Here is a 21,341-nt window from a genome sequence, read left to right as displayed (position 1 = left end):
GCACGGCACGGCACGGCAGGGCAGGGGAACCTCCCACCGGGACACTCCTGACACCCCATCACTGGGCACGACAACATCCCTCTGCAGGGCCTGTGCCACCGGGACACCCCCATTCCCACACGGACACCCCTTTTCCCACACGGACACCCCTTTTCCCACACGGACACCCCCATTCCCACCGGGACATCCACTTTTCCCACCAAGACATCCCCTTTTCCCACAGGGACACCCCCATTCCCACACGGACACCCCTTTTTCCACATGGACACCCCTTTTCCTACACGGACACCCCTTTTCCCACCGGGACACCCCTTTTCCCACACGAAAACCCCTTTTCCCACATGGACACCCCTTTTCCCACACGAAAACCCCTTTTCCCACACGGACACCCCTTTTCCCACACGAACACCCCTTTTCCCACCGGGACACCCCTTTTCCCACACGGATACCCCTTTTCCCACACGGAAACCCCTTTTCCCACACGGACACCCCTTTTCCCACAGGAATACCCCTTTTCCCACACGGACACCCCTTTTCCCACAGGAACACCCCTTTTCCCACAGGAACACCCCTTTTCCCACACGGACACCCCTTTTCCCACAGGAACCCCTTTTCCCCCCACACGGACAGCCCCGTTTGGCCGTGGCGGGGCTGGGGGGGGGGGTGCGCTGAGGGGGCTGCGCGCGCGCCCGCCCGCGGCCCCGCCATTGGCCCAAAGTAGGTCACGGCCCGCGCGCGCGCGCGCGCGCTCACGTGACGGCCCCGCGCGCGCTGCCCCCCCCCCATGAGCCGCGTGACCGGCGGGCGGGGCCCGGGGGCGCCGTGAGGGACCCGGGGTCGTGTCCTCGTCCTGCCGCCGTCCCTTCCCTTCTCCCTGCCCTTCCCTCACGGACACATCGCTGCCTCCCCCGCCGAGCCTCCGGCACCGCGGCCAGCGCTCTGCAGCTCTCGGCGTGCCCGGGTCTCCCCCCGGTAGTCGCCCCGCGGTGCTCGGGACTCGCCTCTGCCCGTGGCGCTTCGGCCACCGCGGGTGCTCGGGCACCCCAGGTGCGATGGTCCAGGGCGGTGATCAATGTGCACCTTGATACCAAGGACCCCTGAAAAGTATATAAAGATTTTTCGACTTTAAAATGGCCTTGTAGATTGTCTTTGCTAAGGAAAATAATCGCACCGAAAAAAAAAAATATCTTACGGTACATTAACCACTAGGTGCTTGGTTTGAAAAGAATCGGATTTTTCATATCACTGATGCCAGCGATGGAAACAACCATGAGCAGAAATATAAATACTGGTTGAGATAATTTTTTTTAAATAGGGGACCTATCAAGATATTTTCAACACAAAAACTAAGCAGCCGCATAGTCTTTCATAAGCCATAAAATAGACATTTTATGGGTGAATGCTAAGCTAAAAACACATGCCAGGAATTGTATTGCAAGTGAAAAATTGAGAAATTCATTATCATTTTAGTGTGGTATCATTCATTATCAGTTTAGTATAGTGTAATTAGCTCTGTTTTGTCTTGGTTGGCTTTACCTGGCATGCACCATGTGGGGTAAGCCAGTGGCCAAAACAGTATAAAGGAATTAGAGGCCACCTTTGGAAAATTGTAGCAAGTAAAAATCATTAATTTGTATGTACAAACAATGTGGTGTCCTGACAGCCTGGAATTTAGGTTAATTGGGATGAAATCTGCCTGTGTAGTATGGCTGGAGTTAAATTACTGTTCCTGTTGTGTGACACTGAAAATAACAGCTCCAGCACCCTGCTCAGGTACTCTGCTCAGCTTTGCTAGCTGGTCTGTAAATCAGGAAGTTATTTTGGCTTTCTCATCCAGGAAATTCCCAGCTCCTGTGTTGGGAATAGCAGGGTCTGTAACTACACACAGTGCTCAGAGAGGCTTCCTTTTGTTCCACACTTGCACTGATCTACCTATAATTTACCCCATTCAGTGTCAAGCAGTGAAGGTTTCGTGTCCTTCTGTGGTGTTGAAAATGCTGTTTCTTTCTGATGAGTTGGATCAATAATCATAAAAACACAGCTGTACTCGAGCTTCCACTGGAAACTAGTCACTGGTGTTTCCCAGTATTCCCATTACTTGTACATCTTCTGTTCTGTTTACTCTTCTTTGCTGTTTATCATATCTCCTAAATGCATCTATTTTTCTTTAGACCACATAGAAGAAACATTCTGTACCACATCTGCATATGGATTGGCAATCACCCTAATCTTTGTGGCACTCATCTGTACCTCTGTAATTAAAGGTTTCCACTAACCACCAATTTGGCCATCTGAGGCAATATTGGTACGTGTATAGTCATTTAATAATCCAGGGCTTTTTTCCTTGCTTAGGTGACACTTAAAAACTCCTGTGCAGCTGCTATCACACCCCTGCTCCAGTGGTGAACCATGTGGCATCTGTGGCATCCCAAGGTTCTCCCAAGCCCTGCTCAGCCATGCCCTGAGTCTGTTCCCTTCACTTGTCTCTGGTTCTGTGGGGCCTGATGGTCACAATCCCTAATCTTCATGTTTTTGGTTGTGCCAGTGCAGTTTTATTGATTTGAGTGTACTTTGGACTTTGCTCAGTTGCTTGTTTTAGGCAGTTCATTTAGCAAGGCACCTAATAACAGATTATAGAATTATAGAGTTGGAAGGGACTGACAAGGATCATTGAGTCCAACCCTTGGCCCTGCACAGACACCCCAACAATCCCACCCTGTGCATCCCTGAGAGAATTGTTCAAAGGCTCCAGGAGCTCTGGCAGCCTTGGGGCTGTGCCAGTTCCCTGGGAAGCCTGGGCAGTGCCCAGCACCCTCTGGGGCAAGAACCTTTTCCTGATATCCAGCCTGACCCTCCCTGACACAGCTCCAGCCATTCCCGAGTCCTGTTCCTGCTCACACACGTTAACAGATACAGTAGATACACAAGGGGAGAACATAACTGTTCCTCAGGCAGCTTATACTTCTAAATACTGGGCAGTTTATGCACATAAGTTATCTTCATTTGCTTCTAGTGAATATTTATGATTATTTATATTTGTTGATGGTTAAAAGCTGATTTTTGAAGAAAAAGTCACAAACAAACACAGATGGTAAAACTTTGCAAAATGCGATCCAAAAGAAAACCCCAAACAAGAATAAGGGAGATACAGATGCCCACAGGCACATAAAGGGTGAAGTTACTCTGGGACTAATGCGGTTCTTGCACAGCCTGCATGGGCTGAAGGCCAGAGCAGATGGAAAGTCAACCGTGCTTGAATGCAGATCATGGTGAGTGGGGAGGAAAGTCCCATTTGAGCAAAAACAGGGCCTGGGGGTCTTAGCAGATGACAAGTTGACCATGGGCTGGCAAGGTGCCCTGAGGCCAGGAGGGCAGTGGGATCCTGGGGTGCATTAGGAAGAGTGGCACCTCTCCCTCTACTTGATCCTGATGAGGTTCATCTGCAGTGTTGTGTCTCATCCTGGGTTGCTGAGGACAGGAGAGAAAAGAGCTGCTGGAGAGGGTTCAGCAGAAGCCACAAAGATGGTTTGGGGTCTGGAGCATCTCTTACAAGAAGAGTCTGAATGGAGCTGGGCCTCCTTGGTCTGGAGAAGACTGAGAGGAGATCTCATCAGTGTATGTATCTCCAAGGCAGGTGCCAGGAGGATGGGTCCAGACTCTTCTTCGTGGTGGAAGGAAAAGTGGCCATAAACTAAAACACAGAATGTTCCACCTCAACGTGAGGAAAAGCTTGTTTTCATGGAGGCTGGAAGAGCCGTGGAACAGCTGCTCAGGGAGGCTGTGCAGTCTCCCTCTCTGGAGATGTTCCAAGCCCACCTGGACACGTTCCTGTGCCACCTGCCGCGGGTGACCCTGCCTGGGCAGGGCAGTGGGACTGGGCGATCTCCGGAGGTCCTTCCAGCCCGAAGGATTCTGTGAGATGGTGAGAGCCCTGCTCGTGCTGCTGACAGCACTGTCACCCCACGGTGACACCTGGAAGAGAGGCAGGGGGAGCTCGGTGGGAAACGCTCGCAGAGCCCACGGCCGGTTCCTTAGTCACGGGCGGGACCCCCTGCGCGCCGAGCCCCGCAGCCCGGACCCCTCACACCGGGCAGCGCCGGGTCCCGCTGCCCCGGGGGAGCCCCGAGCGGGGTCAGCCGTTCAGGCTCGTTAGCATCTCATTAGCATCTCATTAGCACAAGCCTCCCGGTTACCGGGCGGGCCGCGGCCCGCGGGGCTCGGGGCGGCTGTCCCGGGCTGCCCCCCCCAGCGAGCGGCCGCGCGCGTGCCGGGGCGGGGCCGGGGCGGGGCGTGGCCGGGGCCGGGGCGGGGCGGGGCCGGCGCACCAATGGCGGGGCCGCTCTCGGGCGTGACGTCAGCGGCGGCGGCGGCTGCACGTGGGCGCGGAGCGGGCGGGCGCAGAGCGGCGCAGAGCGGGCGGCGGGAGCGGCGGCGGCGGCGGAGCAGCTGCGCGGCGGAGGGGCCTGACCCGCGCCCGGTCCGCGCCCTGTCCCGCGGCCCCAGCGCCCCTCGCCACCGGCGCTCGGCCCGGCCCCGCGCCCGGCTCACCCGCGCCGCGAACAGCGGCTACAGCAAGGGCGAAGGAACCGCTCGCCGCGCAGCTGCCCCCTCCCCGCCGCCGCGGGCAGCCCCCACCGACCATGTCGCGGCCGCTCCCGCTGAACCCCCCGTTCCTGCCGCCCACCTACGGCGTGCTGAAGTCCCTGCTGGAAAACCCGCTCAAGCTGCCGCTCGCTCACGAAGACGGTGAGGCTTCTCCGGGACCCCTCGCAGTGCGCCGCGGTCCCGCTGTCTCTCGGGGCTTTGCCCTTTTCCCCTCCCTGCTGCGCCCCCCGCCCCGAGCGCTCGCCCGGCGATGGCGCCCCGGGACCGCTCGCTCGGGGCGGCCGCCCCGGCTCCATCTAACGGGACGCGCCCGGCGCTCCTGTCGCTGGTCCCGGTGGATGAACGCCAAGGGCGCTCGGTGCCTCGGGCAGAGGGGGCCGGGATCCCCATCCCCGGCCCCACAGCAAGCCGCTCCGGCCCCGCGTCCCCCGGTTCCCCGGGAAGCGGAGGCAGCTCGGGAATGCCCGCACCGCGTATGGCGCACGGAAAGCGCAAAGCGAGGGAAGGTCTCCCAGTTCCGTCTCCTCGGCTTTGCGAGTCCCACTGCCAAGCGACTCGTGGGATTTCACCGGGGCTGTTGTATGAGCTTAAAAATAAAATGCTGCGGAGGCTTGGTAGCTGACAGGAAGCTTTAGGAGTTCAGATTCTTGCAGATTTTCTAGAGAAATCAGGCGTTTCCCTTACAGAGCGTGCAATGAAATCACTGGGGGCTGTAGAAATGAGGAAGCCTTAGTTAAGCTTTTTTTTTTTTTTTTTTTGCTTCTACCTTTGAATATTTTGTTGTCTCTTCTGCACATCAAAACTGTGTTCAGTCAGCCTTTGCCACTGTATACCAGTAAATTTAGAAGTGCAGAATTTGAAGACTATTTTGCTTGTGCTAGGACTAGCAAGATTGAGACCTTAGTTTAGAAGAATGACAGGATCCCAGGGATTTTAGGCTAAGACTGTTGCTTTTCAACAGAATGTATCAATAGCTTCCAGTTTGCTGGAATACTTAAATGTTCACTTTTAAGTCTGTTGAGTACTTTTTAATGCTAACGTTAAAAGCTGTGCATGGAGTGGAACTGTTAACTAAAAACAAAGGGCAGTCTCAAAATGTGGTTGGTTCCCACAAAGGTGCCCAGTGACACGACTTCTCAATTCTCTTCCCAGTAGAGTGAGTCAAAGGAATTATTTTTTTGAAGGGAATATTAATTTCTTACACCTGAGAGTACAGCAGAAATAATGGAAGTAGTAGTAGTTAATATTTTAATTACTGAATTCTTACATGTTTGTTATGTGTTTTTGTTGAAGCATTCGGTAAAGAAAAAGACAAAGAGAAGAAGTTAGATGATGACAGCACTGGTACCACAGTCCCTCAGTCAGCTTTCTTGGGTCCAACATTATGGGACAAGACACTGCCATATGATGGAGACACTTTCCAGTTGGAATACATGGACCTGGAAGAATTCCTCTCAGAAAATGGCATTCCACCCAGCCCAAACCAGCATGAGCCTAGCCCACACCAGTCAGGTCTCCAGCAAGCTACCTCAGCATCACCTTCTGTCATGGACCTCAGCAGCAGGGCTTCTACTTCAGTCCATCCAGGCATGGTGTCGCAGAACTGCATGCAGAGCCCAGTCAGACCAGGTAAATCAGCCCTTAGAACTTCCCTGTGGAATTTGGTATGAACCCCTCCTCTCCACTGTAAATCACTGCTTCTCCCTGTGCAGCTGACAGGCAGCTTAGAGCCCAGAGGATTCCAGATAAAAACAATAGCTCCAGTTATCACTAAGCTGCTCCACCAGGATTTCTGTTTAAATTATTGAAGGAAAGCTCTGAGAATTCCATGGAAACTTGGCTTAGTTGGTGTCTTAGCTGTTAGCAAGTAAAAAGACCACAGACAGAATGGCATAGGTGCCACAGTGTTAAAAGAGCAGGGAAAAGGACTGTGAGAGAGAATATTTCTTCAGCCAATATTTGATGTGAGAGCACAGGAGTGGGCAGTTATTCTGGAGTTAAAGGTTAATGCTTCTTACTTGAAATTTTGGCCATAATCTTACTCTCTACTGAGCAAAGTAAAATTTGCCACAGGAACTGAGTTTTGGAACAACATTATAATCTTGCTTAAATTGGCATAAACTGAGTGTAACTCTGACCTGAGTTCATGACTTGCATCTGTAGTCACCTTACGCTTAAGAAAACACTGTGGAGTCCAAGGCCTGGTTGTAATGCACAATTCCAGCCTGTCTGATGTCAGTGGAAGTCTTTTATTATTTTATTAGCACTTGAGATCATCCCTTTAGAGACACCAGTCCGAATCCAGAGTTAACTCCTCTGGCTTGACACCAGCATGGCTGAGATCATGGGTAGTGGAAGAGTGTCAGCATTGAAGTTTGGGAAACATGGAGCTTTGCCTTTTTCCTTAAAAAAAAAAAAAAATACAGAGAGTGACTTATTTATTGTGCTCTTCTGCTCACATGAGGTGTGCTTTTGGCAGCAGGAAACCACTCCTCTCCCTTCTGCTTGATCGTTTGCCATGCTCAGTGTGCGAAGTCATTGTCAGAATCATCTGATAAGGAGGCAAAATAAATAAATATAGAGGCAAAAGTTGTGGAGCAGGATGAAATAGAAATGTCTTAAAAGTCTGCAATGTTCCTGTCTAGTGACAGGAATAAAATATTCCCCCAAAGCTCCCCAAGCCTGTCAGCATACTCCTTGGCTCCCCATCAGAACTGTGTGTTTTGTCATGGATTTCATTTACTTACTTTTACTTTGTGTCGATTTGACTTTGCTCGTGTTTCACTTTCAAGGCTTTTCATGGTTAACTAATAACTTAAAAGGGTGTCCAAAGTTAAAATATATTTGGAGTAGGCAAGAGCAGAACATGAAACCTGTTGCTTTTTCTGGGCCAGCTTTAAAAATAGTGCATATATGCTACACTGTTTTCTGTCACTTGCACACACACAAAATTAAAAGCAGATAACCTGTCCCCATTCTCTCTTTTTTTAGAGGAGCCTGGTAGTGAGCCAGGCTTTTAATGATCATCTGTCAGAATTTATTTGTAATCAGCTATCTGTGTGACTTTTCAACTCATTGATTTTTTTTCAGTTTTTCCTGAGCCCTTTGCAGCTCAGGGTTACAAACTTACCTCAGTGCACTTTTTTACTGTTGTAAAGGACATTATGTCTCTTGGGGTAGGATAAAACATCTAAATTTGCAGGTATTTTTCCCAACACCATCTTGCCTTAACAAGAATATATTTTTTTGTTAAATGTTGTGTTTTTTTTTTTTTTTTTAAGGGAGCTCATTTCACTTCTTAAATATTTTCTTGTCCCCATTACAGATAGGAATTGTGGCTTCATTAACAGTAGTCTGGTTTATCATCAGATTGTTGGAATTTTTATGTGCTGTCATGTGAAAACCTTTCTTTGACAATCAGTACTGAAGAGAAGACCATCTCACAGTTTAGCATTTGAGCAAGTTTGAGAATATAGGAGCATATATTTTTTCTGAAATTTAGTAAAAATGAGCATTTAAGATTTATCATAAAAGAGTCAAGCAAATGTGCTGCTTTGGAATAGGGAGGTAAATATTAAAATCATTGTAATGGAGCCTGTTGCTTAATATATCTTAAAACATTTAAAATAGATTTTTTTTTTTTATTGTCACATAAAGGAAGGTTTTTAGTTGGTGCGAGCTATCATTGTGTTGTGATTTGTGTTACTGTAATAAAGCAAAGAATAAGTCGTAGGAAGTATACAATTTCTATACAGATTAATTCCACGTGATCCTACTACTTCCAGGAACACTGCATGTTTTAGGTGAAAACTATGTTTTAGGTGATAATTCTAAAAATATTTCACTGGTGTGTTTGCTCTGCCATGGGAGCCTGTTTGAGCGTGTGTGGCCAGAGGAGGGGTCCTGTCCCTCTGGAGGGCTCTGGGGTTTGTGTGGGGCTCAGGGGCAGGTGGTCCCCACGCCCTGTCTGGGGACATTCCCCGCACGTGGAGCCCGGCTGTGACTCTGTGACTCAGGGATCCACCCTGCCAGGGATGGTCCATGGCAGAGCAGCATGAGGAGATTTAATTCTCTGCATGTGTTCCAGCACAAGCCTCATCTGTCCGTAGGAGTGAGTGGTGTTGCCCAAACGTGTTTTGTGCTGTGGCTGGAAGAGATCAGGAGATCTGCACTGGCATTCCCTGAGTGTCATCACACTCAGCAAAGCTGTGCTTGACCCTGGCTGTGGACGTGACATTACCAAAATCCTCACTGATTTTCTTTCTCCCTGCTCAAAAATGTAATGGCAACATAGAGGATTCTGTATTTCCAGCTCAGATTGTCTGGTCAATGGAAAGATGTTTAGGCTCACCAGTTTATCATCTGCAAAGAATAAACTGAGCACCTACTTCCTATATACATTTCTGCTCAGGGAATGTAGGTACAGAAATTTCTGGCTTTGTTTTGATTAGGGACACGGTAATGACCTGCAAAAGTGAAACTGTGTATTTATCTTTCATAATGCTGATTTTGTTAATAAAAAATGGTATTTTGATTGATTTTTAGCATTGCAGACTAGCATTCATTGCAATGTGTAGATGCATTTAAAACTTTCTGTTTTGTCTTGGTATTGCATGCTGGTAGGTGGGTTGAAATCTGTGGTCTCTTCTGAAAAAGGTTTTCAGATTTTTATGAAGCTTTCAAAGCAACCCATTATTGCAAACACACTTTGTGGTTCTTCGTGTTGCGCACCTCATGTAGTCTTTCGTAAATCTCCCTTTAAATGCAGAGTCCTTAAGGAAATTTGTAGTAATTTTTAGCTGTTTGTATGTAAAGGCAGGGTGTGTATTTTGAAAGTAGCTAGTTGGTTGTTGCATTTCACCTGGCTCTTGCCCCCATGTAGCCCTGATGGAGGTGGTTGGGGCAGGTACTATAAAGGGTTTGAAAGGTTTGAATTAAAGAAGCATCAGCTAGATCTGGTGGAGAATCCTAACTAGAAGGTTTTTGGGATATTGTGGTTTAGATCTGAATTTTCTGTTTGTCACCAAAAAGCCCTGGATGTGGGGCTGTGTCACAAGGATGCTGCTGGCACAGTAATAAGCGGGAGCTGTTTCTGCCTTGCTCCAAAGGAGAACAGGGCTGTTGGGGTTTCAGAGAGCTCCCTCTTTCTTTGTGTTCTCTGATGTTGGTTTTTTGTCTGTGTTGCCTGCATGACTGGGTGCTTTAGACTACTTGCCAAGGATTATTTAAGGAAAGAAAAAAAAAGGAGAACAAGCTTTATAATCCACTGCAGACATATACCTACATGCAATATCTGCAAGTCTTCACTTAAAAGTAAAATTAGAGGCTCATTAATCAAAAAGCTGAGAATTGTTTCCATGTGAAGTGCACTTACACTTCCCTCCCCTCAAAGATTTTTATGAAATGCTGTGGTTTATTTGCTCGGTCCAGATATTCTGTCTAGAGCACAGGATCCATTACCTCCAGCTTCTTGCACAGGCACTGAGCTGCAGTGAGTGACAGCAGCACCGCTGGGTGGGTTTCAGCGTTTTTGGGAGCTGGTGTTTGTGCCAGGCGCTGCAGCCAGCTGGGAGAGGCTTGTTCTTGCTGCTTGCAGCTCATGTGGGGTGAGGAGGTGCCGGGGCAGCCCCGAAGGGTGTGTGTGCAGCACTCCCTTTATTGCAGCCTCCCTTCCCCTGCGCTCCTGAACGTGATCTCCTCCTCCAGCGCAGCTTGGCAGAGCGCAGGGCAGCATTCCCAGCTGCCAGCCTGTGCGTGGAATCCTCTGCTGAGCTTTAATCACTGTTTACAAGCCGTCCCCGGCTGCTGCAGGAACCCCTTCTCTCCCAGAGGCCGAAGGCTCTCCGCGGGAAGGAATCTCCTGACCTCTGGCCTCCCACGTGCGGATGGGAAGGAGCAGCTCCAGCATGGCCATGCTGGGAGCAGGAGCTGCTGTTCACATTGAGCCTCACGTGCGGCTGGGGCTGCCTGCAGGACCGTGTGCTCCAGGCACGTGTCCCTGCCCTGTGCAGCCCAGCCCAGCTCCACTCCTGCCACCGCGGGCCCGAACCGTGCCAGGGTGGACGGAGAACCGCGCCGGGATGGATGGAGAACCACACCGGGATGAACGGAGAACCGTGCCAGGATGGATGGAGAACCACGCCAGGATGAACGGAGAACCGTGCCGGGATGGACGGAGAACCACGCCAGGGTGGACGGAGAACCACACCGGGATGGATGGAGAACCACGCCAGGATGGATGGAGAACCACGCTGGGATGGACAGAGAACCGTGCCAGGATGGACAGAGAACCATGAGAACTGCGCCCAGCTCCGCTGCCAAGGAAGCCCAGTCCGCCGGCAAACCTCACAAAACTGCTCGCTGCATCAAAGAAAGATGCAAAATACATCCAGGCAAATATTAAAAATAGCCTGTCACATGATAACGGGGAGGGGGGGAAAAAGTGCTGAACGCACAGGCTTGTTAATGCTGGAAGCAAGAACACTGTGTCTCCTTCAAGAGAGCTAATTTGAATATTCACCACAGTTAAATGTTGATTATTGGTTAAATAATTGTTTGACTGCATGAAAGAACTTGAACTTAGTTCGGAGTTGAAGCAGTAAACAGCATGAAATAATCTCGGGTGTGAGGCTGTACAGGCTCCTTGTGCAAGGAAGTGCTATCCAGACTTAGGAAGAGAGCACAGGGAATACCTAGGATTTGGAAGGTTTTTTTTGTCCCCATAAAGATACTTCAAGGATGTCTCGAGTGTCAGGCTTACTTAGGAAGGTACAATGTATTTTTCAGAGCTTTGCTTCCCATCTCAAAGTGCATTGCAGAGTGATTGGTTCTCAGTGCAGTGATTTGTTTTTTTTTGAGGAGCGGGTACACCCTGAAGTCTTTCATAAAACAAAAAATTACAGTCAAGAGACAAGACCTCATCAGGAGATGTATACAAAGACACCACTATTATCTGATTAGATGAAGCTACTAGGAAACACATTAAATTGTTCAATCTCTACATATTTTCATGACAGCAAATTGGCAATCGTGGAAGCTGCAGTGGCCAGATTCTGCCAATTAATCTCAGCAATAAGTACTTTGCTCCTCATGTGGTCTCCCTGATTTCTCTATTGCTCAGCAGGTAGGCAGCTTGTTGACTGCTCTCTGTCACCTCCCAGGTGGAGCAGCAAAATGTCACCATTCACTCTCTTGTCATTCATCTTTCTGGAATTTTTTTTTTTTGGGGGGGGGGGTAACAGCTCTCAGTGGCCAGTGGAGTTTTCACAGGATGAAAGGACTTAGTCACCATCAGTAAAAAGGACTTTAGTGCATTATGAAATCGTTTGGTTGCCTGGCAGAACACTATGGAGCTGTTTAGCATTTATATCACACAAAACTTGAGCACAGGTTTATTTTTTTTTCCTTTTGTTTAGTCTTCCTTTCATAACAAATAAAATATATTTTCAATATTTTGTCTGAATTTCACAGAAGACTGGTGATGAGAAAAAAATATTTCGGCTAAGTTATTTTCAAGATAAACAGTGGGTTGATCTTAAGTAGATAATGAAAGCTCTGTAAGAAACCATTTACTTAAACCTCACATCTATTCCACTTAATGGACTAAGTTGCATATAATCACTTGGTATAGAAAATAAGTGTAAAATGCACAATTGTGTCAAAATGACTTTATGGCAAATTGGTTTTTTTGTAGCTTGTATAGTATTTTTTTTTTTTTTAATGAACAAATGGTCATAAAGAAGCTCTCTGTTTATCACAAAGCTGAATTTTGTCCTGAGAGTTGAGAGCTGCGGTGTGGAGAGCTAACACAGGTGGGTAAGGCAGCATGTGTCGCAACATTTCTTTTTTTTTTTTTTTCCTTTTATTCTGGTTCTCTTCACAGCACTTCAGCTTTGCATGACTGAGGTGCTATCCATCAAGTTTTAAACAAATACAAAATATTGTTCAGCCTCTCACATTTCTGACACAATTCTGCTTCCCCATGCCATTCTCTCAATGAAGTTTTGCCAGGGCTAAATTTGGGCCGGATTTTATTGTGCACCCTCCAACACCATTGCTTAGTCCTCTGATGTGGGAAGCTCTTGCTTCAGGGTTCTCTGCTCAACTTGGAGAGAAACAGCTCTAGCTCTTCATCCCACTGGCATTATTCTCTTGCTCATATTACTTGCAATTTAATGAAAACAGGCACTGAACATCTTGGAGGTCTTTGTTTTGGTGTATGGCTGTTGTAGGAAGAAATAAAAAAATCCAAATTGCATTAGGGTTCCAGAAAACCCAGCTCCTTGTTAACTGGAACACAAATGTAGATCACTACTCCAAACAGGAACCTGCAGATGGTGCAGTAGTATGAGTTTCCTGCAAGCAGAAGCTACAGTGAACTGGTGCAATAACGCACCTGTAACAAATGTCATCCTTAAATATGTAGTCGTAAAGCAGAGAGGCAAAAATACAGTTTGGCAAAGATTTGTTGAAGATGGAGAATGGTTTAAAAAGAAGCATTCTTTTCCAATTAGCCTTAGGGAGCTCAGCTTGCTGTAAATTCTTTGTTCTGGAACATGGCTATGGACAATAGGTCAAAGTTGAAGTAATTCATTACAGAACTGGTTGGTTCTCCTGAATTTAATAAACAAATGAATGAGCGGGGTTCTCTGTGCACGGCAAGATCAATTAATTAGTGTGGCGCTGTCTGGATCCTAAGTTTTATTTAAAACACTTGCAAGGCCTTCCTCCTTACTTAATGTCTGTGTGGCCACTGGTGTCTTTGAGGTGAGCTGGTCATGGAGCACTCATGGCACAGGTGAAAGCACTTCAACAGAAACTAAATGTGGGGAGGAAGGAAACTGTGAATTGCATTTGGAAAAAATGGAGGAACAGTAATGTGAAACTTAAAAGCACAAAATACTGCAGAAATGCATTTAATGGAGCAATCAATGCTTTTAGAACAGCAAGATTATTGAAATAACAGCACCAAACCTTCTTGTAGAAGAGCACATTGTGCCAGGCTGCAGAACATAAAGGACAGGATCAAGACTTGTGCTGAAGCAGGAAGATGACTTAAAACAATTCAGTCATTTTTACCCACTCACCATTGCAACATTTGGAAATTTGTCTTATTCCACCAAGAAATCTGTTTAAAAAAACCAGCTGTGTTCTTGCCTTAGTAATGCTTATTAAGTAGGAACTAAGCACTCAAACCCAAATCTTCCTCATCACAACAGAGAGGGGGAAACTGAATTTGAAGGGCCCTGCAGCAATCACTGCTGCCTCTCTTTGTGCTGCACAGTGGAAATATGGATGTTGGTGACGTCTGCAGTCCCTGCAGCTGGGGCACTGGCCCTTCTAGGCACGGAACTCCTGCAGCATTTGCTTGCTGTGAGAGATGAGCATTGGGGTATTTTATTTTTGTTATCTTTTTTCTACGAAAACAAACCAAAACTGGTCATGCTAGGAGTGTATGGCCTCTTGCCTGTTCCTGCTTGCTGGCTTTTGATTATATTGGCAGATTCTAACCAAATGAATCTAGAAAAGTTGTGATTTTGAAGAATTGATTACAGTCCTAAAATTTCATGAAAATAAATGAGTGGATGTATGAGTGGACATAGGATGGGAATGTGTTGCTGAGCAGGAAGAGTAATGCAAATGTGCATTTTCTACATCAGAAAAGGTAAATAAGACCTTCAAAATGCCTGATCAGTGTGAAATGCTTCTAGAAAAGCTGACACCCTTTTAGACACCATGAGATGTCAATTCACTTTAAGAAAAGAATCTGCAAGAAACCAAATTTAATTGGTTTAGTGTGTGTTGGAGGGAGGGGAGTCAAGCTTTTTCTGCCATTCTTCTTCCTTGGAACTCCTGAGGTTCTGTGATTAGATGAGACCCTGGGGTTTCATTTATAAAGAGAATGAGCTGTAAGGTTTGTAAGCAAGATCTTGAAAGTTCTGATCCCAGCAATGGAATGGTCTTGGTCCTCTCTGAAGCCAAGCACGGTTATTGTACTGAAAGAATTTCTCAACTTTATGCATCCTTGCTGTATCCTTCTCCTTTTGTTCAGCAGAGTCACCCCAGCTCTGCTGCCTCATTTGGAACTACCTTGCAGTGATCTAAGTTCAGATTTGATGGCTTTTATCACAATTATTGCAGTGTCACATGTGGGTGTGCATCCAAGTGAACTTGTGCGTGCATCCTGCCACTCAATCCGCACTGGACACGGAGCTGGCTGGCTCTAATCTGGGAAACTTCCCACCCTGCCACCAGGGTCTGGGCTGCAGCGAGCTCAGGAGTCAGAGAAGGAGAGGCGAGTGAGAGTGGGATAAAAATGAGGGATCGAAGAGGAAAAATAGGTCGTGGCAGGGTATGTGTGCTGGGAGGAGGGCTGCGGGAGCACAAGTGAGGAGGAAGATTTGTTTTGCTATTGGCTTTTCAAAGTTGTGCAATTTAAGAATTGGATTAACCTGATATGACTTCGTTTTTTCTGCCAGATTAGATATGTTGAGTTTCTTGGCATTGTGAATTGTACAGTACATTTTGTGCTGTAAAATATGGGTGTGTCGGGATAGAGCTGTAGTGACACAAGCCACTCTCGGTGTAATGCAGCACTGCTGGGTGGACTTCCCTGCTCTCTCTTGCCCAACACATCCTTGGTAGGGCATTTACAAACCTGAGAGAGCCTCTCTGTGTCCCTACATTCTGTTTCCAGCACAGCATGAAGACATTTTAGTACCGTTTCTTGTAAGGTAACACTTACCTGAGCTCTAAGAATTTGTTTGGTCTGGCTGTGGCATTTGCAATATTAAAGGTTTCTAAAAAAGAAAAAAACTGTTTGAAAATACACTTAAGAGTTTCTTTCTGCTTCCTCAGGATTAAACTGGGGAAAGTTTATTGGGAAACGCTGCAATTTTTTTTTTGTCTGCCTTTTTTTCCCCAAAGAGTGAAAAAGCAGATACAGATCTGAAATAACTGCAAGTGCGGAGCTCACTGTTGTTTGAAGTATACCACAGCAGCATATCAATGTCAAAGTAAAATTTTCACAGTAGTATATGTTTGCCCAGTGGTTTTGGCGTTTTGTTGTTGATGCTGCATTCATCCTGAGATAATTTGATTTGGTGTATCCTTTTTATACACTGGGCTTGCCCTGTGAGACAGCCCAATTCTCTCTGCTTATTGCTGAGTGAGGGTGGAGTACTAAAGAATCACAATTCTGTCCAGCTGGGTGATCACTGCTCTGATTAATCAAGAGCGTTGAAGACTTTGGGAAGTGAAACTACATATACTTTGGAGTACTGGAGTGTAATTCCTACTCTGGTTTTCCAGACTTTTCCAGGGACTTGAGCCACCCAAGCAGGTCAGTCACGAGGGACTGACCATAGCATGGCCTTTGTCACCAGCCAGGAGCCTGCCCTCTGTATAAAGAGCTGTGCACTGAAAACTGAGGAGTTATGTTTCTGCCTGTAGTGAAGATTGATTCTCTTGGAAGAGCATAAATAATAGATCAGGTTAATAAATCACATATCTAGACTGTGTCATGCTCCTCAGCCATGTGTTGTTAATGTGTGTTACTCTACCAACTCACACAGGCAAAAAGCCACAGGGCTTTTTTTTTGCTCACCAGGTGAAGGTGTTTCTAGAGTGGTAGAACATTCTCAGAATTGTTTCTGGAGTGATAGAACATTTTTGAGAGCAACACCAGTTGAATAAAACAGAGCAGGAAGCTGACCTCGTGAGCACCTGCATCAGTCAACTCTATATTACGTGAGAGATTTAGGGAAGAGTGCAGCATATTTAAAGTTAACCTGCATATCTGCCCTCTGAGGAGGTTAAACCACAAGCCTTCAGTAACACATGTGGGACAGCTTGTGGTTTGGGTATCTGCTTGAAACCTTGTCTGTGGGTGCCTGGGCACTTAAAAGATCAGGGCATGGATTGTCCAGGTTGCAAGGGCTGATGTTGATCCATCCATAATCACGTGGCTGCCCTCAGAAGGGCTGATCTTTCAGCTGGACCATGCTCATCACCAGGTTTAAGAAGCACTTTTCCAGTCTCTTACCTGCTCAATTTTCTCAGTGCGACACGGTTGATGTCATTGTTGAAAATTGTGGTAGTCTCTGTCTGGAAGCTGTTCTGAACACGTGAAAAGGAGTCATTAGCCAAGGAGAAGGAAAGAGCTGGAAGTGTAATTGTCAACTCGTGTGCGTCTCTGATTTCACCAGGTGCTGCACGTGTCTGGTTTATCAATTTATTTCTGTTAGAAAGTAAACAAATCTCACTTTTCTTACGTTCTCTGGTGACTGCTTTAGCCAAGTTGCACTTATCTGCAGCAGGGATGTACTTCTGAAGGCTTGTGTCTAGGGGCTTTTCTTTCTGCATCCACATGTAATCTGCTCTCAGGGATCATGTGCAGCTCTGACACTGGCCAGGGATGCTGTTTGTCTGTCCCTAAATCATTCATTTAAAAACATTATTATCTGTACTGTCAAAATACAGTACCTGATCATGGGGACAGCTGTTACCCCCCTGTTTTTCAGGTTGAATCCTTTGGCCAAGTTCTGTCTCACTTGATGGGATGTGCACCATCCATCCTGGGCCACATCCTGGCAGACCTGAGCATCTCTGAGTCTCCTCAGTGTGGACTTAAAACCACTCAGCATTTTGCATTTTTGAAACACTGATGGGTAACTCTCAATCCTATCCCAACAATGAATTTCCAGTGCCTTTTCCAGACGGGGTTCTCTGAGGATGTGAATCCTTGCAGGAGCTGGTGGTGTGTAACTCCAGTGGAGATCCAGCTGAACGCCTGGGAGCCCAGTTAACACCTCATTAAAATCCACCACTGGCAGCCCAAACCTTTGAGCAAACTCCTCAAGTAATTTTTTCTGCTGCCCTTCAGCCCGTGGCTGGTTGTTTTCCACTTTCTCACGTTTCCCCAAGCTGCTGGTGTGTACAGTCTGAAGATCACATTTAACCAACACAAGGAAATCAGCTTGGCCCGACGGGCTTCTCCATCACGTGGCTGCAAATGTGTTCACTCTGTTCTGCCAGATTATGGCTGGCTGAGCAAAATACAGTGAAGCTCTGGGCTGCTGGCCAAGCTTTTATTTCAGTTTGGAGCTTACAGCCACATATTTGCTCTTTGGCAGGACATCCACTGGGGTATATTTGGATAGTAATCTAGCATTGTTTTGCTGCTTTTTTCTTCTCTTATTTTATTTTTTTTTAAATGCACACAGATAGTATAATCCCAACACTTTGTCCAGTCTGTATGAGATTTCTGAGTGTGCGCTGTTATGTGTGTGCACTCAGAACTTGTAGCTGTGACCTTTGATAAATATAAGTCAAAGCAATTAACTTTCTTTTATTGAAAAATGCTGGATGTCCTACTCTTTTCCCCCCTCTGTGCTGATAACAGAGCTGTGTTGTTACTCTTTCCAAGATCAAAAGCTTCACTAGGGTTTGATTGAAGTCCAATTATGGAAGGAAGTAACTGTGCTGGAGCCCTGAAAATAGCAGTAATTGTTAAAATAATAAAGTGTGTCCTTGTGTGTCTTTATAATATTTAAAACTTCTTTTGGGGTGGAAGGGGGTGGCTTTCCTCTAGCTTTCAAATGAAAATATTCACAAATGTCCTGGGAAAATAGGAGTGTGCTGTTATAAGAATTTTTTTTCTCTGCATTTCTTCCTTCAGTTCTGTCCTCCCCCCAAAGCTGCCTTCTTCAGAAGCTGTTTGCATGCAGCCTGAGTCATGTAGGAAAATAAAGCTGGATTTGATTTTTAACTGTATGGGAAGCTTTGAGTTTAGGGGGGGATAAAGGCTTTATGATGCAAGCTCTTTTATTTCTCTGTGAAACAAAAATGGGCTTTTTAAAATGCAGTGTGTTTTGGAAAGTTGGCTCTGGGTTTGAAACCCCAACATCTCCAAGGGCATCCTTGTATGAAAAAGTAGTACAAAAAGACATAATGCTTGGGGAAGGGGTAAAAACATGAGGACAAGGGACAATGTTTGAGGGGCAGTTCCTGGCATCTTCCAAAGGGACACTGCTCCTCCAGTGTGTGTGGAGGAGTTTGGTTGGTTTGGTTTAGATGGATGGTATTAAGCCTTAAGTTGTGAGGTTTTGGTTACTTTATCAAAAACTTTGAGCTGTGTCTGAACAGATCAACATTAGCAAAGCTGAAATAGATATAGATTTCCCCAGATCTATATGTTGTTGTTTAGGATATAAATATATTTTTGTTTCCTCTCAGTCTCTCCTGCATCCTCAGAACAGAGGGAATCTGGGAGGAAGGCCAGTGGTGAGGCTGTCATCTGGAGTCAACTGACAGAGCTTCAGCAAGGGAGACCTTTGGGTCTTGATCTTAAAACCCAGCATGTCTAAATGCCTATTTGCCAGTTGTAGTGTTGAGTTAATGGAAACACTGATGTGAATAAACAGAAATGAAGATGATAATATGTACAGTGATTGCCGTAGGGGCTGCTTTGGTGATTGTACAGCTGGGACTGGTTTGTAATTACAAGATTTTACCAGGGTTTGGTTCTGTTTGTTTTTGGTTTTTTTAACTCACGTGGCTTGCACACACATCTGATACAGGTAGGACAAGATAATCCTTATGTGAAAATCAATCCTTGCATACTTTTATTTCAGCCAGCTGGACTCAAAATCACTAAGTACTTGAATAAAATCTTTGCATCATAGATAAATGGTATCAAGTAATATGCCCAGAGGATTGTACAGAGCAGGACTAGAATTTTCTTGGCTCCTTAAATTCTTAGGACAGAACCTGTTAATTTATCCATTTAAATTTTATTTTTGCACTCTCTCTACTGCAGAAGAAATTATTTAGTCCTTCTTTTTTTCTTTTAAACTCATCTATTTATTCTGACTGTTAGACAGCTTTATGTATATACCATCTATAAAATACTCTGCCTTTTCAGCTCCCTGCTCTTACTGGGTTTGGATGGATCTTTGGAATACAAACTGCTTCATTGCCTTCTGGAAAATTTTATTTATCAAAAGCCTTAGCAAGGGGTGCCCTGTTGGTGTTTATCCAGTTGGCAGCTTGAGCCTCTCTCAGAAACAGCCCTGGCTGATCTCGAGGAGCTGCTGAAACTCATCAAGCAGGTTCCTGCTCACCAATTATCCAGTTAAGTGGAAAGAGGAAAGGTGTTTATCTTGTTTTTTTCTTTGCTAAGTTTAACCCATTCTTCCCCAAGCCTGAGTAGTTGTGGGTGTGTAATATGGCAATAGCAGCAGGGAGAGTTGGGGGGAGAGGGGCAGAGGGGATTTCTTACACACTAAAAACACACCAGGATTGCATCCCTCAGCTGGGACAGACAGGCAGCTTCCAGCATAAATCTGCAGCATTCTGACTCTTAGCTGAGTCCTACCCAGCATACCTCAACCAGCGTTTTGTCCACATTTTAACATACTCTTAGGAAAATAAAAGAAATTCCCCACTCCAGCCCAACCTCTCCTTACTTCAAAGCCAATAATGAATGTTTCATCGCTGCCAGAACAAATTTGTTGATTCCCAAACACTCCTACTGTGTCTTGGTTGGAAGGCTTAAATTGCTTGCATAATAAGTGCTGGGGATAATATAAAAAAGCTCTTTCTAGTAGAGTTCTGGTTTTCAGTACATATTATAAGAATAAATAAATGCTCAGATGATAGCAGACAGCTGGGTTGTCCACATCTGACTGTCTTCTGCATTGATTTTTAAGACAGACCATGTGCATGGCTGCTTGCTGGCTATCAATACCAGATGTGTCTGCTTGGAATTCAGAGGGATTGTCAAGTGACAGTGCAGTTGTGAAACAAATAATTTTGCTCTTGATTACTGAAAATAGTAAATGAGTGGGTAGGATAAAGTGAAGAGATATTCTCAATTCCAGTAGAGAACAAGAGGATGAAATGGCTTTCCTGACTGCTATTCCAAACAGTGACTTGGTGAATATTTTTCTTTTTTTCTTTCCTACCTCCTGCCCAAGGAATTGGCTGCATGAGCAGTGGAGTTCTCTGGTGTGTAATGAGGCTCCTGCAGCCAGGGAGGGAAGAGCTTCTTTCATTTACATTGTTTTCACAAAGCTTGTTGGAATGCCTGTGGATGCCTTGCTGCCAAATTTGTTGGAAGTTGGCCAACAATTTCCCAAGCTTTTGGGAGGGGGCTGTACGGACGTGCACAGCAGGACTGCAGAAAGCTCATTTCTCTGGGAAATCAACTCAAGAACAATTGTCAAGTACCAGGGGCACTGAAATGAAGTTTGCAAAGCAATTGAAGGAGCAGAAGATTGTTTGATATTTTAATTCTGTACATGGCCATTAACCAGATGCACTAGATACAGTCCTTGCCCACAGGTTGGATTCACACTGGCAGATTCCTATCTGCTCAGGACCTGTCTGGAGCACTGAAGTGTAATTTGGTGACTGCACTGATTGTTTTGGAAGTGGCTGGAAATGCTCAGGAAGAAGCAGATCTAAATATTCTTTAGCTTAGGCTGTGGCAGAGCTTGATCTGGATGTCTGAGCTGTGCTGGATGAGGGGTCTGTGAAATAACCTTTGACTATAGGTAGGGTTTTTCATTTTGTTTCCTGAGTAGCCCAAGGGTGTATCTGAATATTTATTACTGTTCCACACTGCTTTTTATATTTTTAAAAGGAAGATCTGTGACTGCACACATTGGAATGCATGTTAATAACAAAAATGGAAAAGACCCTTTCATCATCAGGATTTTATTGAGTTTTGCTTG

The 21,341-nt window shown here is 46.0% G+C and overlaps 1 protein-coding gene across 1 annotated transcript in view; it reads left to right on the top strand.

The window, feature by feature from the left end:
• Positions 1-4,468: 4,468 nt before the first annotated feature.
• HLF (HLF transcription factor, PAR bZIP family member) overlaps positions 4,469-21,341 on the top strand; it is a 32,897-nt gene continuing 16,024 nt past the window's right edge. The window contains exons 1-2 of the mRNA XM_021555361.3: positions 4,469-4,746; positions 5,899-6,234. Coding sequence (XP_021411036.2) covers positions 4,641-4,746; positions 5,899-6,234 — 442 coding nt within the window. The 5' untranslated portion in view covers positions 4,469-4,640. The remainder of the gene's footprint in view (positions 4,747-5,898; positions 6,235-21,341) is intronic.

The sequence above is a fragment of the Lonchura striata genome, chromosome 18 (assembly GCF_050655825.1).
Source record: "Lonchura striata isolate lonStrDom1 chromosome 18, ASM5065582v1, whole genome shotgun sequence".
In the NCBI taxonomy this organism is placed as follows: Eukaryota; Metazoa; Chordata; class Aves; order Passeriformes; family Estrildidae; genus Lonchura; species Lonchura striata.
Note: the sequence above shows the minus strand (reverse complement) of the source record. Positions and strands in the feature narration are given on the sequence as shown.